The sequence below is a fragment of the Vicugna pacos genome, chromosome 11 (assembly GCF_048564905.1).
Source record: "Vicugna pacos chromosome 11, VicPac4, whole genome shotgun sequence".
Lineage (NCBI taxonomy): Eukaryota > Metazoa > Chordata > Mammalia > Artiodactyla > Camelidae > Vicugna > Vicugna pacos.
In genome coordinates, this window is record NC_132997.1 from 56,581,898 (window position 1) to 56,597,572 (window position 15,675).

At 37.1% G+C, this 15,675-nt stretch overlaps 1 protein-coding gene across 1 annotated transcript in view; it reads right to left on the reverse strand.

Moving 5' to 3' along the window:
• REEP3 (receptor accessory protein 3) overlaps positions 1-15,675 on the reverse strand; it is an 89,402-nt gene that overhangs the window by 13,990 nt on the left and 59,737 nt on the right. Inside the window, exons 3-5 of the mRNA XM_072971438.1 lie at positions 9,035-9,111; positions 6,565-6,685; positions 6,278-6,391 (exon numbers count right to left, since the gene is read on the reverse strand). Coding sequence (XP_072827539.1) covers positions 6,278-6,391; positions 6,565-6,685; positions 9,035-9,111 — 312 coding nt within the window. The remainder of the gene's footprint in view (positions 1-6,277; positions 6,392-6,564; positions 6,686-9,034; positions 9,112-15,675) is intronic.

The window sequence follows — 15,675 nt, forward strand, 5'->3', positions numbered from 1 at the left end:
ACATGTATTTTCCACTGAAGAAAAAGGTCTTTATTCATGAGTCTTGATTTAGCTAGTCTGAGTTAGTGATACCCTATTATGTCAAACCTGAACACCATTTCCATACCCCACTTACACTTTGTACTTTTACCACATTTTTTGAATTATGAAAAAGAATTAATAAATTAAAGGGCCTATATCCTCAAAAAAAATTGGACTCCACACATCTTTAAACATTCTTGGCATGGTTTAATTCATTATACTCTCTTTTTGTCAGATATAATTCACTTATTTAATAGAGGAGGGCAGAAGACTTCAGAGACACACTAAAAGGAAGTGACCGGTGTTCATCTGAAACAGATGCCTTGTTTTCTCAGAACTGTCATTTTCTCTTTTCCTACCTTTGTATTTCTGTGCCCTCTTCTCAGCAATTCTTGACTTTTTCCTATTGCCAAACACATGCAGGATACCCTCTACTGTAACTCCCAAACCCTCCCACTCAAAGTACATGTCAGCATGCAAATGAGTCAAAGTGCCATTGAATCAGTCTAGCTTTATATCATCCATAAACTTTGGTATCTTTAATGAGTATAATCAGCTAATTACTTAGGGCATATCTCACAAATGAACTCACACATTATTGTTAGTTCTGTTGCTGTGCTGTATATATTTTGCCTCCAGAGCAAGATTTTAAGGGACTAGAAGAGAGAGACACATCTTAGGCTTCTTCTGTTCTCCTGGTGCGCCTGGTATGGGATTGCTATTCAGTATTCAATAAGTAAACCAAACACTCTTTTTATGCCTCTTCTTTTTCGTTATTCTTGACTGCTAGAGAGTTCTCCATAGATAGCAGCATATTTTAATGTAAACTCTGGCGTTTATATGTAGAAGTTCAGCACCAAACTACAGGTATGGTTATGGGTATTGATATGGGTAGATTACACCATCCACCAGGAGTTTGCTTCAGGTTTAGACTGAAGGTGGGCAAAAACCAACCCTGAGGCATCTGGGTGATCTATTTACAGCCTAGATCTTAACGTAGCTCTTGAGTATCCAACCCTATAGCCCCAAGTATTATTGATGATCAATCCCTGAGAAAGGCCAGGTACTACAAGGAAAAGCAAAAAGGGGTTGTGTACCATCTTTGAGGACCCACAGCACTTCAACAGCCATTATGACTTTGAAAAATCACTTTTTCGATTGTATATTTTCTTATGGGCCCAGAATAGAATTAATATGGGGAGAGAATTACTGCAGTATTGTGAAACTCAAAAACATTATATAAAAACAAAAATATAAATATCCAATGTGACTACTTTAAAAGAGAGGTGTAATTATAAATTCCTATTCCCTCCAATTTTTATGTCTTCAGCACAAAAAGTCCATCAATAAGGGAGTTATGTTTGCAATAAAATGTTAAGTGGCAATACCTCTCCTCGACCTCATAATTCTAAATCATATGCACAGTTTGGGTACAATATGCAGTATGATTATAATTAGGGAAAATATTAAAAAATGAAAACAGTGTAATGTTTAGGCAGATTAGATGAGTGATTTTTCCCCCCTTCCCCCCCCAAATTTCTTTAGTATTAGAAAATTAGTCATAGACAGTATAGTGAAGTTTTCATTTTAATATGTTACCGTATAAAAATCTATGACCCATTTCTTGATCATTTTTCCTGTATCTAAACCCCTTGTTCACATCATTAAAAGAAAATTTTTTTCTACATTTTGAGGGCACAAATAGGGCATTATAGTCACTTGTCCATAACAACTAAAAGATACTGAGGTTTTCTTTAAATTAATAATTTTTTGTTCATTTGTTTTCTTCTATTTGGTTTATACAATATTAAGCCAAAAGTATAAGAAAAATGAAGAAAGGTTCTAGTCTGAGGAGGAAAATATGTGTGGAAACAGCACTCTTAGTCAATAACTTGGAAGGGAGTTACCACTTACAAGGTAACTCGATATCCCAGCATTTTAGATTCTGTTCTCTACAGAATTTTATGTACACTGTGTATGTTAAAATTGGTTCTAAAAATCAAAGAGAAAGTAACAGAAGGATTATGATGAGAAAGAAAGAGTCAAAGTAATTTTCAAAAGTATTCTGTAGAATATTTTATATCATTAGCAGAAGTGTTCCTGCCTTCAGGTTGCTCAAAGTTCTCAGGGTTTGAATCTAGATGAGCCCAGAACATCCATTTAAGAAACTGAGGACACTGTAAGGGCTGACTGGGTGGGAAGGCTGGGTCCAAATCTAACCCATTTAGCTTTGAGCTACGGAAAGGATTAAGCTTGAGGTCTGGAAAGGATTCTCCATCTGAGAAGCAGCTCCATGAGCTGGCCCCACACAGAGCTCATTTTTATCCAAGGGCAAAAGGACATCTGAACATCTACTCACATATCCACCTCAAGCTGACATCTGTAAAAAGGGACCTTGCATGTCTGGCTAATTCTAACTTCATTATACCCAAACAATTCTGCCTTTGTTTAAACACTTCATTTTCTGGTTAAATATTACATTAAACTTACTATATTTTCTGTTAAATAAGGGAATTTACTGTGCTTATCAGCATCTTTGTATAAAACTTTCAACCTATTCTCTTCGAATTCTAAAATTAAGAATTCAAAAACATAATCAGCAATAACATAATCTTACAAGCATACAAACAATCCTTTACAGAATAATTTTTAGGATATTGTTCAATAATGAATAGCCATTAAGCTCTATTTCTTGTTGATCTTGACATACTACATTATAATTGCAGATCAGGTTAGTTCCCAGTTTTTAGGGCAATGCCTTTTCCCTATGGACATTCAAGAATTAATCTGACCACGCCTAGCAAGAATGGAATTGACTGTATTTGCATTAAGTGAATAATATATTTTAGTGGTTTTAAGATTAAAGCAATATATATTTATTGAAGAATGTTTGTAACAGAGAAAAATATAAAAAAGAAAATAAAGATTTGTAACCCACCACCCCAAACTACCTATACATATTTATGTATCCTTTTAGCCTTTTCTGATTCATCATACTTTTAGAGAAGGGTTTCTCAACCTCAGCACTGATGCTGTTTTGGGATAGATTTTTTGTGTGTGGGGATGCTGTCCTGCACACTGTAGGATATTAAGCAGCATCCTTGGTCTCTACACCTTAGATGCTAGTAGCAGTACCCCTTCCCTCAGTTGGATATTCCCAAAATGTCTCCAGATATTGCGAAATGTCCCTTGGATGGCAATACTGCCCCCAGTTGAGAACGACTGCCTTAGAGTATAAGGGTTTTTTCATTTTACAAGTAAGAAAATGGATACTTAGATAAGTGCAGAAGATTTCCCCAAATCTCCTAATGAGTGGCAGAACCAGGGCTAAAAAATGCTGATAACTCAACTGCTATAGAATTCAGCTTTCATTATAATATCCTGCTTCTCTAGATTGCAGGGAAAATAATATGATCTTTCTTCTCCATTGTCTGAACAGGGGCTCACTTTTTAAATGGATGATACTAAGCAGATGAATCTCCTCAAATCCTTTCACAAACAGGCAGCTATTAAAACAGACAGCAAGATGTCAGGATTTCTGATCTAATCATCATTTAAAGTAAATTAGATTTCAGAAACTGTAACTGTAAGGCTCTAATTTCTGTGATAATTGACTTTTTAAATAATATCTGCTAAAAAAATTCACCAAGAAAAGGCTGCCAGAGAAAACCCTAAGAGATGGTTAATATGACTAACGGTACTTTTCTTCATACGTCCTTCATCAGGCAGCCGTGTTGCTCGTCTGTACAAAAGCCACCTGCATTTCTCGTGAAAGCTATGGAATGCTGAACACCCTCAACAAAATCCTTGAAGCTCCTTCATATGTTTGTGCTTTGCTCAGCCAAAATGAACTTGTACATTGACCTTGTGAACAGATGCCTGGTAATGAGGTCATAGAGCTGAGTAACATTTTCAGAAAATTGCTTTACGGTGTAATAAATGTTCTGATTAGATTCCTATGTTCATCTTTAACATGCTCAGGCAATTCAGCCTAGAAAACTTAGTCAGGGGTATTGCCTGTCTTTAAAGGTCACACCGAGAGTCCAATATTTTTCACCTGAAAAGATATTTTTAACAAACTATATATTGTAAAAAAAATTTTTAAATAGTTCTCAAGTCTCACTGTTAGCTTTCTTGCAGTTTCTCCTTAAACTTGACCTATTTCCCATTTCAGTTTCAATTTACTCTTCAGTATGAAGTGTCTGGTTCAGTGATTCTTCCATCACAGTGCCTTTCTTTGACATCTCCAGAGATGAAACTAATTTCCCCTACTTTAAATAGGCACAGTAAAACTTGAGGCAAATAGTGTTAACATTATGCTGTGTTCAGCTTATTTAATGATTATTTCTAATGAATAAAATCTAGGAGGGTTGATGCCAACACTCCTGTGCTCACGATGAGAATGGTGAGGGCTACCTCATATACACTGAACTCGATAACAAAAGGGTCACAAGATCACGAACAAAAAGAGAAAGTTCCAAAATGAATTCAAATTATAGGATGTGTGTTTGTTTTGCAGTGGTAGCTCAGATGATTCTTATGCTCTCTGTTTCCTGCCTTTGAAGTAGGGAGGTGGTTTTAAGCTGTTAAATATATAAATAAAAACAAACAATGAATCACAAAGAAGTCAGAGAAATACAGAGACAGATTGTTTTTAGAGCCTTTCTACAGAGAAGTATTCTGTGAGATAATGCTTATTAATAATGAAGGGCAAGTGGTAGTCTCTAAGCAACCAAAGATGAGGTAAATTTTTCAGTTTCAGTAAAATTTTCAGTAAATTTTTCAGTGAATACGGACATTCAACTAGACAGTAGTAGTGAGGGTAGGAACTGTATCTATCTTGTTCATTGCTGCATCCCAAGCACCTACCATAGAGGAGGAATGACATACATAGATGTCAAACACATTAAATACATAGATGTTGAATAAACATATAGGATGTTAAATACTGATGGCAGGAAAGTATGTATAAAACTAAAAACAAAAGAGGAGGGAATGAGGATAAGATCATCCAGTGGGGATTTCTGATTTAGAGTAGTAAGAGTTTGGAAGTAGTAAACCAAGTCAAAATGAAGTAAGTATCCTACAAAATAGTCATAATACGTAGGGAGGTGTTTTACAGAGTAGTAGGTTTATAAAGTATATTTAAATGTTAAAGTAAAGAGGGCAAATGGGATTTGTAAGCTTCTGTGTTTCCTAAAACAGTGTTCTAAAATGTTTGTATTTTCTAAATAATTTTTGGTGTTGAAATTTAATTTTTCGTTTTTTGCTGTAGAATCATTTGAATAATGCTTTTAAATGTGGAAAAGTCAGAAAGCATCTTCTTTGAGCTGTAAATGAATACATGTACTTCGTTTGTAAAGTTAAATAACGCCAAATTTTGTAACAAAAGAAAAGCAAGATGGCTTTGGTCCCCTTCTTTCCATCCCCCTGCAGGCAACCACGTTAAACCCTCTACTTTCATATACAGCAACTGAGGACGTTAGTTCTCTTCCACTTCAGTTTCTCCTCTCCCACATCCTCCTAATTGAGAAGTTTAAGGAAATCACCAGTGGTTACTTAGAAAGTCACACTCAGCACTTTCTGGATCAGAAGCCCATTTTCTTTCCATATACTACACACCAAAACCAATTATGCTATAGTATTTAAAATAAACCACAATAATTACTACATGCAAAGAAATCCAAAGGCATAAAGCAAATTTTCACAGAAGGCATTCCTTTGATAATTTGGCTTGCAAAACACAACACATGACATTAGTAATTTCTAAGTAAAATTTTAAGTTTTAAGAACAGAAATTTTTCATGCCTTATTTTGAATAGTCAGTTACCTCAAATTGGTTGAAGCATGGGTGCAGAAGTAAGCCAGAAATCCTACCAAGATATTGCCATGGAGAGAAAGTGAGAGAACACCAGACAGAGAAAGAAAGAATGGTCATCTTTACTAAAGGAGATTTACTTGAAAGTACTTAAGGTTACACAGTAGGAAAATTATGACAAAATGACATTTTTGGTATGTTTTATTTATTCACTAACTCTCATTTTGTCATCAATTAAGAGTTTCATAAATATTGAACAGCTGTAGGAAACATGTTAAAATGTCTATAAAATTATCTACTTTTTTTCTCTAGTATTACAAAAATAAACAGAAGGTAAAATTATGCCAGAATTTTATAATCATCTGAAATAGAAAGCTACCTCACTTTATCCATTGACTCACAGTGACACTGGATTGAAAAATGTAAGTAAAAAATTACCTTCACTGCTGCAGTGACAGCAGCAGTAGCTGCTAAATTTAAACCTTGCCGCCCAAAGTTTACCATAGTCTCATAGCCTCGTTCCTTTGCTTGTATAATATAATCATCAATCTCCTGGGGGAAAAAACAAACCCATAGGTATTAATTTTATTAAAAAAGATTGTTTGTTAAGAAGCTGAAAAATTAGGACTTCTCTCTATTGTAATAGAAACCCATTTTATAACACATAGCATGTGATGATGTACATTTCTAACAAACGATTTGTGGAAATAGTTTATATATCTTACCCTTTCCTTTGATGAAAGAAGTGGATGAAGGAATTTCCTATATATTAAACTTGCTCCTTTGGTATAGGGAGAGAGCAGCCATATGACAAAAGCAATCTTAAGCTCATAGTATAGGGGGAACCTAACGAAAAAAAAGGAAAAAAACGCCAGTGAAAATAAACCACAAACAATGAGGAAATCACAAAAAACCCTTTTAAAAAGTTTAGTCACTGTGTTAAGTTTTTACATATAAAAAGCTGTGATCAGAGAAACAACTATGTTTGAACTGACAAATTAATTTCATTAATTAGGTAAATCAGAGCCTGACCCCCGCCAAGATTCACACCTCCTAATACAAGATTTCTCTGCTTAGGCAGGCTGCCAACCTGACTGTAGCAGTTCAGAGACGACATTAAGAGCACATAACCAGGACAGTAAGGTACACCCACCCTGTCTGCAGAGCCCAGCTGCCATAGCAGTACCTGGACACACCTCCCAGCATCAAGAGCCAACTTTATAAGCTCCAACTGTACAATGTTACCCCATACACACATCCTCTGACTCTTAACTCCAGAAAACCTCCCCTCTAATTTAATTTGGTCAGAATTGCAGCACTTTACTGCAAGAATGGAATTGCCATCGTAGTAGCCTGGGAATTAGGCCAAATACCCACACCCCTTTCCCACATGATTCTGCAGTGCCTTCTCTGAAGGCCAAGTAAACTTCCTCAAGCAATGACCATGGGTTTAGCCATGTGGCCTGCTTTAGGCAACGGAATGTGATTGTGACGTATATCACATGCAAGGAGAAGCTTTAAATGCCCTTTGACGCCCTCACCCCAACACCCCAATCTCTTGCTTTCAACTTTTGTTTTCTGCCGTGAGAGCAGGTACTTCTTCAGCCTTGGTCCTGGAACAAGAAGACATTTAAAACTGAGTGGAGCTCAGCAATGCTGCAACTGACCATTTGCCTTCAGGTACCCTGAGCAAGAAATCAATGTTTGTTTTGCTAACCCATTGTGCTTTTAGGGTTGCTTGTTACCATAGCAAAAGTTAACTAATATATCATGAGTGGACCAGCACCTTGTGGTCCATGATGTACTAAGATACACAGTAACTAAAAAAAATCTGGGCTCTTCTGATGACGCACATGGGCACATGGGCAGGGGCCAGTGAAGAATGACTATTGGGTAGTCAACAAAGGATCTCTGCACAGTGCAATTACAGAGGAGTTTCTGGACTGTCATTTGCTTGTGGTAAGCTTTTTCTACGTCGTTTACTTTTTAATAATGTATATATGCTACATTTGCAATCAGAAAAAAAAAGTCTTTAAAGAGAGAACATGGAAACTTAAGAGCCTAGCATGGTATAAAATCTGTGTTATTCCACTTAAGACAAGCAAACAGAAAACCCTCCCCAAACCTAAACACCAAAACATAAAAGATAAATGAATGACATATGAGACAGAGGGAGGAACAGAAAGACAGATGGAAAGAGAAGTTGATAAATAAGGATAGGTTGTTAAGAACATTTAAGTCTGACGACTTCTGTTTTTTCCTAGTAACCCAATGTGACCTAATGTGCTATGAAAATATAAGAATAGCAAAGTCAGAAAGACAGTTTAAGGGGAGAACAGTAAATGTTTGAAACTCATACAAGAGGGAATGGAAGTAGCTGCTGACCAAAAGGAAGCAAAAGGAATGGTGACTGTCAGATTGATACCTATATGAGCAACTGATTGATTTTTTTGCAGCTCAGTTGGTAGCGTGGGTAAAGAAGTAAAGAAGAGCAATTTTGGGGCTAATTTAGGCTGAAGGTTTGTGCAGCAAGGGCAGCTGAAGATCGTGGCAAGGTAGTAAAAGTTCAAAGTTTGAAAGGAGCATTTCTCCAAGTGATGGCAAGGTTTAGATGGAAATGCACTACTGAAATACAGCACAAGGAGATTCAAGTTGTTGCATTAAGTATTGCTCCTGAGTAAAATGTTAAATCCTTGAGGACATAAGCATGCTTTAATTCTGCCTCATACTGTTTGTAACAGAGCAGTCAAGGAGCTGGTATTGAGGGGGTGTCCATGTGGATGTTGACATCATCCAGTCTGAATGTTTGTGGATAAACATTTTAAGGATGGGAAGTGCTAAAACCAGATGCTGTGGGATTTAAAAGAGGAGTCATTTAGGAAGTAGTAAAGAAAAATAGTCTGAAGTCATCAGTGTGGAAAAAGGATAATGATAACCAAGTTTCTGTATTCCAAGATACCGAGAGGTGTGTGGGAGACGGGCAGGGAGGGGCACACGCAGAGAAGGATGAGCTGCCTTTACTTAAGAACGACTATAAGGAAAATAATATTCTTGTGGGGATACCAGGAGAAAATGAGACATGGGATACTTATGTAACTTGATCAAATTCACTTAGTTAATAGCAACAGCAGGATAAGGACTCAGGACACCTGATAAGAGTCCATAGTCTGGCCATTTCTCAATGTTAGAACTTACCAAGCAACTGTTTGATCTGCTACTGTTTCAATCACTGTATAGAGAGCAAAAACAATCCAGTACATCATCCATCGAACCTGGAAATAAAAAAATACTTATGAAACAATAGACTAAAATTATTTGCAACTCTGAGTAATGTGTGTGTGTGTATATTTTATATATATATATATATGTATATTTTATATACATATATGTGTATATTTTATATATACATATTTTATATATATATGTATATTTTATATACATATATGTGTATATTTTATATATACATATTTTATATATATATATGTATATTTTATATACATATATGTGTATATTTTATATATATATATGTGTGTGTGTGTGTGTGTGTATGTATATATGTATATGTATGTTGGATTAAATGCAGAAGGCAATAATTCTCAACAGGTTTTATGCCTGAGTTCCTCGCATCACTACATCAACAGTTTTGGGACACAAGAACCAAAAAATAACAACTCTCTAGGCTGGATACAATATAATGTAGGAACCTGAATGAAAGAATTGAAAAACTAGGATGTAAATTTTTTTAAAGGAGGAAAATTCTTTAAAAGATCTAATTCTTATCTATGTGCTTACTTATGAAGACTAATAGCTATTTAATTATTATATAAATAATATAGTATAATATATGATCATATTTAACCTTTATTAATCTTAAAATTTTTGCATTCCTTATTTCTCAATATATAGAAACTGTCTGGAAACCAAAGACCAATCCTGGGTTTGTTATATCCATAATGCTAGTTAACCAGTTTGAAAGTCTAAGGTTAGTGTCTTCTTCCTCTTCCCCTGGACATAAGCCTGTAATCTTTCACACATCCTTTTCCTTTTTCTACTCTAATACTACAAGAGTGGTTGCAATAAATCAAGTGTTCGTGTCCCCCCAAAATTCAAATGTTAAAATCCTAATCCTCAAATGTGTATTAGAAGATGGAGCCTTTGAGGGGTGATTAGGTTATGAGGGCAGAGTCCTCATGAATGGGATTGGCACCCTTCTAAAAGCTGCCCCCAGAGAGCTCTCTCAGCCTTTCCATCATGTGAGGACAGAGCAAGAAGACGGCCATATATAAACTGGGAAGTGGGCCCTCCCTAGACATAGGACCTTCTGGCATCTTGCTCTCAGACTTCCAGGCCTCCAGAGTCCTGAGAGTAAGTTTCTGTTGTTTATGAACCACCCAGTCTTTGGTATTTTTGCTACAGCAGCCTGAATGGACTAACACAGTAGTCCACGACATTGGAATAGAGCATCCTAAGTGGTCCCTGAGACTCCAGTGTCTCTGTACCAATCCCTTTCACAGAATGCTGCCATGTTAAATTTTCGTGAGCTCATTCTCACAAACTTACACCTTGCCACCTACCTAAGTACACAGACTCTTATCTCTCAAGTAGGATGGATTTTCATTAAAGACTAAAATTTCTGCTCAATATTATAATAACAGCTAACACATGAAACCATGCCAGCTGTAGGCTAAGGGCTGTACTAAGTGCATCACGTATATCAATTCACCTATTCCTCATGACACCATTATGAGATAGGAAACAATTATATAATTACAAGGGAATTGGTGACACAGAGAAATAAAATGACTTCAGTTCATTTAGCCAGAATTTGTATCCAGGTTGCCTGTCTCTGGGGTGCTATTAACCAATGAGACCATGTAGGGAAAGAAATGTGACAAATTGCTGAATGTAGGGTCCAAGAGTAACCACTACTTCCCTTGTTCTCATCCCAATAAGATGACAAAGAAAAAAAAAAGTTAGGCCTCAACAACTAGCTAGAAAACTGATCTAACTATTTAGTTATAATACAGATGCTTGTTTGGGTATGCCATAGACAATATGAAACTATAACTCAAGTAGCTTTAGCAGTTCTATTTACAGACAAGTAATTAAAAATAGCCATAAATAACTTTTGAAGCAATGTGCTGTGAAATAGGAATAATGATTTACCTCACCAGGGAGCTGAAAAAATTGCCCAAAGCAAACAGTGGGGCACATTGTATTTAAAATACAAAGAAACTGGTTTATAAGATTATCATCTCAAATTTTTTTTAAAAAGTTGGACCAAATATTCTCTTTAGTTTTTCACTTTTCATGAGCTATCGTAAATCCTCTCACTGTTGCCAATTCCCAGCTTTTGTCCCAGTATGGGGATTTTCTTCCAGTGCTAAAATCCTGTGTTTTTTCTCCCCACCCCTTTCTTTTTAAAGGAAAGTGATGCTCTCATATGAGCTCATTCACTTAGCCTTTCCAAATCAAACACTAACTTAGTACTTTTACCTTTCAACTGTATTTACAAGGCTATCCCCCCCAAAAGAAACAAAGAAAAAACCCCTGCAAACAGAACAGTACACTTTTATAGAGCTAGAAGAGACCTTACAGGTGATTAAGGTTTTTTTGAACTACACAAGCCTTTATTTAAAAAAAAAAATTACAAAAGATACTGCTCAGGCTGGTCCTCCTATGTCCAACCGTAGAACTCTTGAGGAGACTCCAAGGAACCCTAGTGCTCCATGGAGCGGAGTTCAAAAATAAATAACATGGTAAACCCCTCTCATTTTATTGAGGGCCAAAATAAGTAAGTTGTGTAAGGTCACTGGGCTGGGGAATGGGGGAAGGAGGCACAGTTTACTCTGAAAAGCCTGAACCAGGCAGCTTTTCAAACAAGTGGTTGCCATCAGATCAATCTTTTCAGCTCTCTCTCCCTCCCCTGTACTCAGCATGGGGATTTCAGGGTAAACATGGTCACCTTTTTCCTGGGAAAGTGGAGGTTCAAAATACATTGTCTCTTTCATAGAAAGCTTAGGAAACTTTCAGAAAATTAAATTATTTAAGTTAATGCTTGTTATGTTTCATTATTTCATATTTTCATTATTTCACTATTTCACAACCATAATGATCTTCCAAACGGATAACAATAAATAATACTCCACAAAGAGTCATAATTTACCTGCTACTAGAATCGGCAGAGGTGAAAGGAACTATACAGATAGTTAATGTTTGGTAATACTCCCTGAAAGACTAGTTTTCAAATCGATTAGAGCTATTACACATCCCATAGATTTCAAAATCACTCCGGCTTCAGTAAAGTCAACTGCTTATTCAATTTTCAAATGAAGTATCAAATTCATTTTAAAACTCACCAAATAAGTAAGTGCTTTCAAGTATATTATGTTTATCTCTAAAAAAATCATATATTTATTTAGGTTGTGAGAATATTTAATAATATCAAAATATTTTTAAGAGGAGAAAAGAAGAAAAAGAGAAAGGTTATATCTTTTTAGTTAAAAAAAACAACAAACTATACAATCAATAGGGGATTCCTAGACATTTTCCTAAGGTATTGGCTACAATTTTAAATAAACAAAACTCCATGGCTCTAATTTGTCTTCAATGAATAAATCCTTTGACAATTTGCTCTCTTAAACTTATGGATCTGGGTTCTCCTTATTAGAAAAATGGAACATTAATATAGTTAAATCCAGGCAAAAATTAAATGAATTTAATGAGTGTGTGTTATTCATGGGAGCAAGCACAAAGAAAGTTAACCTTGAAAAGATATCGCTTTCTTTTTTCTATTAATGGACTTGGTTGGGCTTTTACATCAAATGATTACTCAGCAAAGGTTTTATTAAAACTACACCTCAAGGCTGCCCAGCTACTGTTTAAAGGTCTTGCCCAAAGGAAGTAACAGAAAGAAGTCAAGTTCAGAAAGAAGTCAAGGAAAGAAAGGAAGAAATAAAGGAAGGAAGGAAAGGAAGAAGCAAGTTACAAAGTTGTAAGTATAATTAAAAATATGTGAAGAAAAGTCATTCTTTAGATCAACAGAAAACATCAATAATAAAGTGCAGCTACGGTGGGAATTGGTAGGAAAACAGTCACATTGATAATCTTATGACTGTATATAACCAAATATTGTGGAGATAAGTGCTATTAAGGTGTTATACAAATAAGTCAGTAACTTAACAGGTAACTGCAATAAATCACAACCCACCTTTAAAGTCATTGGAAAAAAAATATTTTCTTGAGAAAGCAGTTCAGAAACAATTGGTAAAATCAAAAACTGTTGTTTCGATAGCTTCACAAGAACAGTGAGTAATATAAAAGCTACTTAACTTTTTCTTAAAAGTCTCTTTGATCCCAGGGAATTGAATTATCCAACAAGGGGGAGCTTATACCTGTTAAGCACTAAGATGGATACACACACATACAAACACGCACACACACATATCATACTTTTGATTAATCTTTCATATCAAACATAATGTAGGCAATTTATAAGGACCCAGGTGGCATCATTACACATAACACTCATTGATACAACTGTAGCAAATCCTACCTACTTCACGTCATGGTACTGGAAACAGGAATACTACTGCTTCTGTCCCCAGGGATTTAACATTTTATTGGGGAGAAAAAGGAGAAAATAACTGTGATTAAAAAAAAAAAAGTTCTGCTGTTTTTACTACATTAGATGCCCCAGTTCCCAGTATAAGTCAAGAGCACAAGAATTTGAGGAAAGCTTATTAAAGGGACTACTTATAAATGTGGGCGAGGTTCAGGAAAACCAGTAAAGGATAGTGGCGCACCCTTGAGCTAGTGACAGCAGGAACTGGCATTACCCCCAGGTGTAACGAAGGGAGGACTGGGAAAGGCTTCCTGGAATCCGGAGAGGGTAGCTGAAGGGGAGGCTGCAGCCCAGGAAGACAGTCACAGTTAACTCGTGGTGGCAGGAGGAAAGGGGGAACAATATTCCGAACTCAGGTTACCTGCCTTCTGATCTTCTGCTGCAGGAATTTCTCATGAGCCAAACCCAAAGGGAGGACAGAGACAGAGGACAGCCTGTGTGGATCAGCCTCCTGGGCCCCAGGCACGGCAGAGAAAGGTGGGGCATGGAGGGGAAACCCCACTGGAGGGGTAGGAGGTAGGTCCCAGCACTACTCAGCCTGTCAGCTCTTTGAAACATATCAGGAGTCAAAGTCCTTTCTCATCACTTCCACAGATACCTCCCCAGTCTAGATGACCATCAGCTCCTGCCAGGATTTTTCTTATTCTCATGGTGTCCTCACTGGTCACGCTGCTTTTTTGGGTCTTTTGCATACATCAGTCAGAGTGTCTCCTTAAAACAGAAGCCGAATCAGGTCAATTCCTCTGCTTAAACCCCTGACGGCCTCCATCAGAATTCTTACCTCGGCCTGGAAGGCCCTGTGGATTTGGCACCAGCTGCCTCTCTGGCCTCATCTGCTCCTCCTCCTCCTTTCCCTGTTCTGCTCCAGTCACATCTGCCCCTTTACTGTCCCTCATGTGTGTAGATATTCTTGCCTCAGGACCTCAGTACATACTGTTTCCTTGCCTGAAATGCTGTTCTCCTATTATCCATGTGGATGGATAGCCTTCTCACTTACTTTGTCAAGTCTCTGCTCATGTTTACCCAATAAGACTTTCCTGACCACCTTTTTTAAAATAACAATGTCCTTCCAGCTCCCTTATCCCGACTTATTTTTCTCTTTAGCACATATCACATATCATAGCCACAACTAACAAATATTTACTCCTCTCCCCCTGCCTTTTCTTACTAGAATGTAAACTCCAAGAAGACTTTTATTTTGTTCACTGCTAAATTCTCTATGTCTAAACAGAAGGCGCTTGATAAATATATGAATTGTAGAATGAATATGGGATTGCACAGAGCTTAGTGTGCTTCTTTTTGTAAGGACTGTAAAAGGCTAGATTGTAGATGGGGGTAAAGATGTGGCAAGTAAATACAAACGAGTCTTTTAAGAGATCTGGTTTAAAAAGAAAAAAAGGAGGGGGGATAAAAAATAGCATGAGGCAAAACGAAAGCATGTTTACATCATCAAGGATTGAACATTTTACTAGGGGGAGAATGAGAGTCAAATCATGAGAAAGCAAAAATACTTGATGGAACAAGATCTTGAATGAGATAGACAAGAATAAGATTAGAAAGAGTGGGATCAAGAAAGAAGCAGGGATGCATCTTCCTCTGGGACAGAAGGAAAGGAAGAGAAGGGCGGCTGTGCTGGGAGGAGAGTTGAAGTGATTCATGGTTGAGGACCTCTGTCTTTACTCTGCAGTAGGAGGGCAGGTCACCTTTTGGGGCTGGGGATGGGTGGGAAGGAGAGTGAGTTTGAAAAGAGCAGATAAAGGTTTATGAAGGTTGTTTATATGGATGAAGAAAGGACCTGCCTAGGGTAGAGATGGAATAGATTATGTGGCCAAGGATGCTCTCAGCCGCGCTGAGTGTCAGAACTAGGGGGCTGCACTGAAAGATCTAGACAGTGAAACAAGACCAGGACAGAGGTGACAGTTTGCTGCCCATAAAAAGCCATTATAACAGAATTGTGGCTGGGGAGTGGCCAGCCAGGGCCAGTCCTTCTCAGCCCTGCTCTTGAAGGCGATGGGGCTACCTGTCCAGTTCTCACCAACATAATACTAGCTGAGCCTTTCGAGATGTGGATGTATCTTCCCCACAGGCTCTTCCCCTTTTCTGCTGGCTAGGAAGGCAGGGAGCAGAGTAACCTTGGAATCTATGTGTTGAAGATGGGGAGAGCCCCAGTTCTTCCTTAACGGCTATAAGAGAAGAATTTCTTACTGAAATC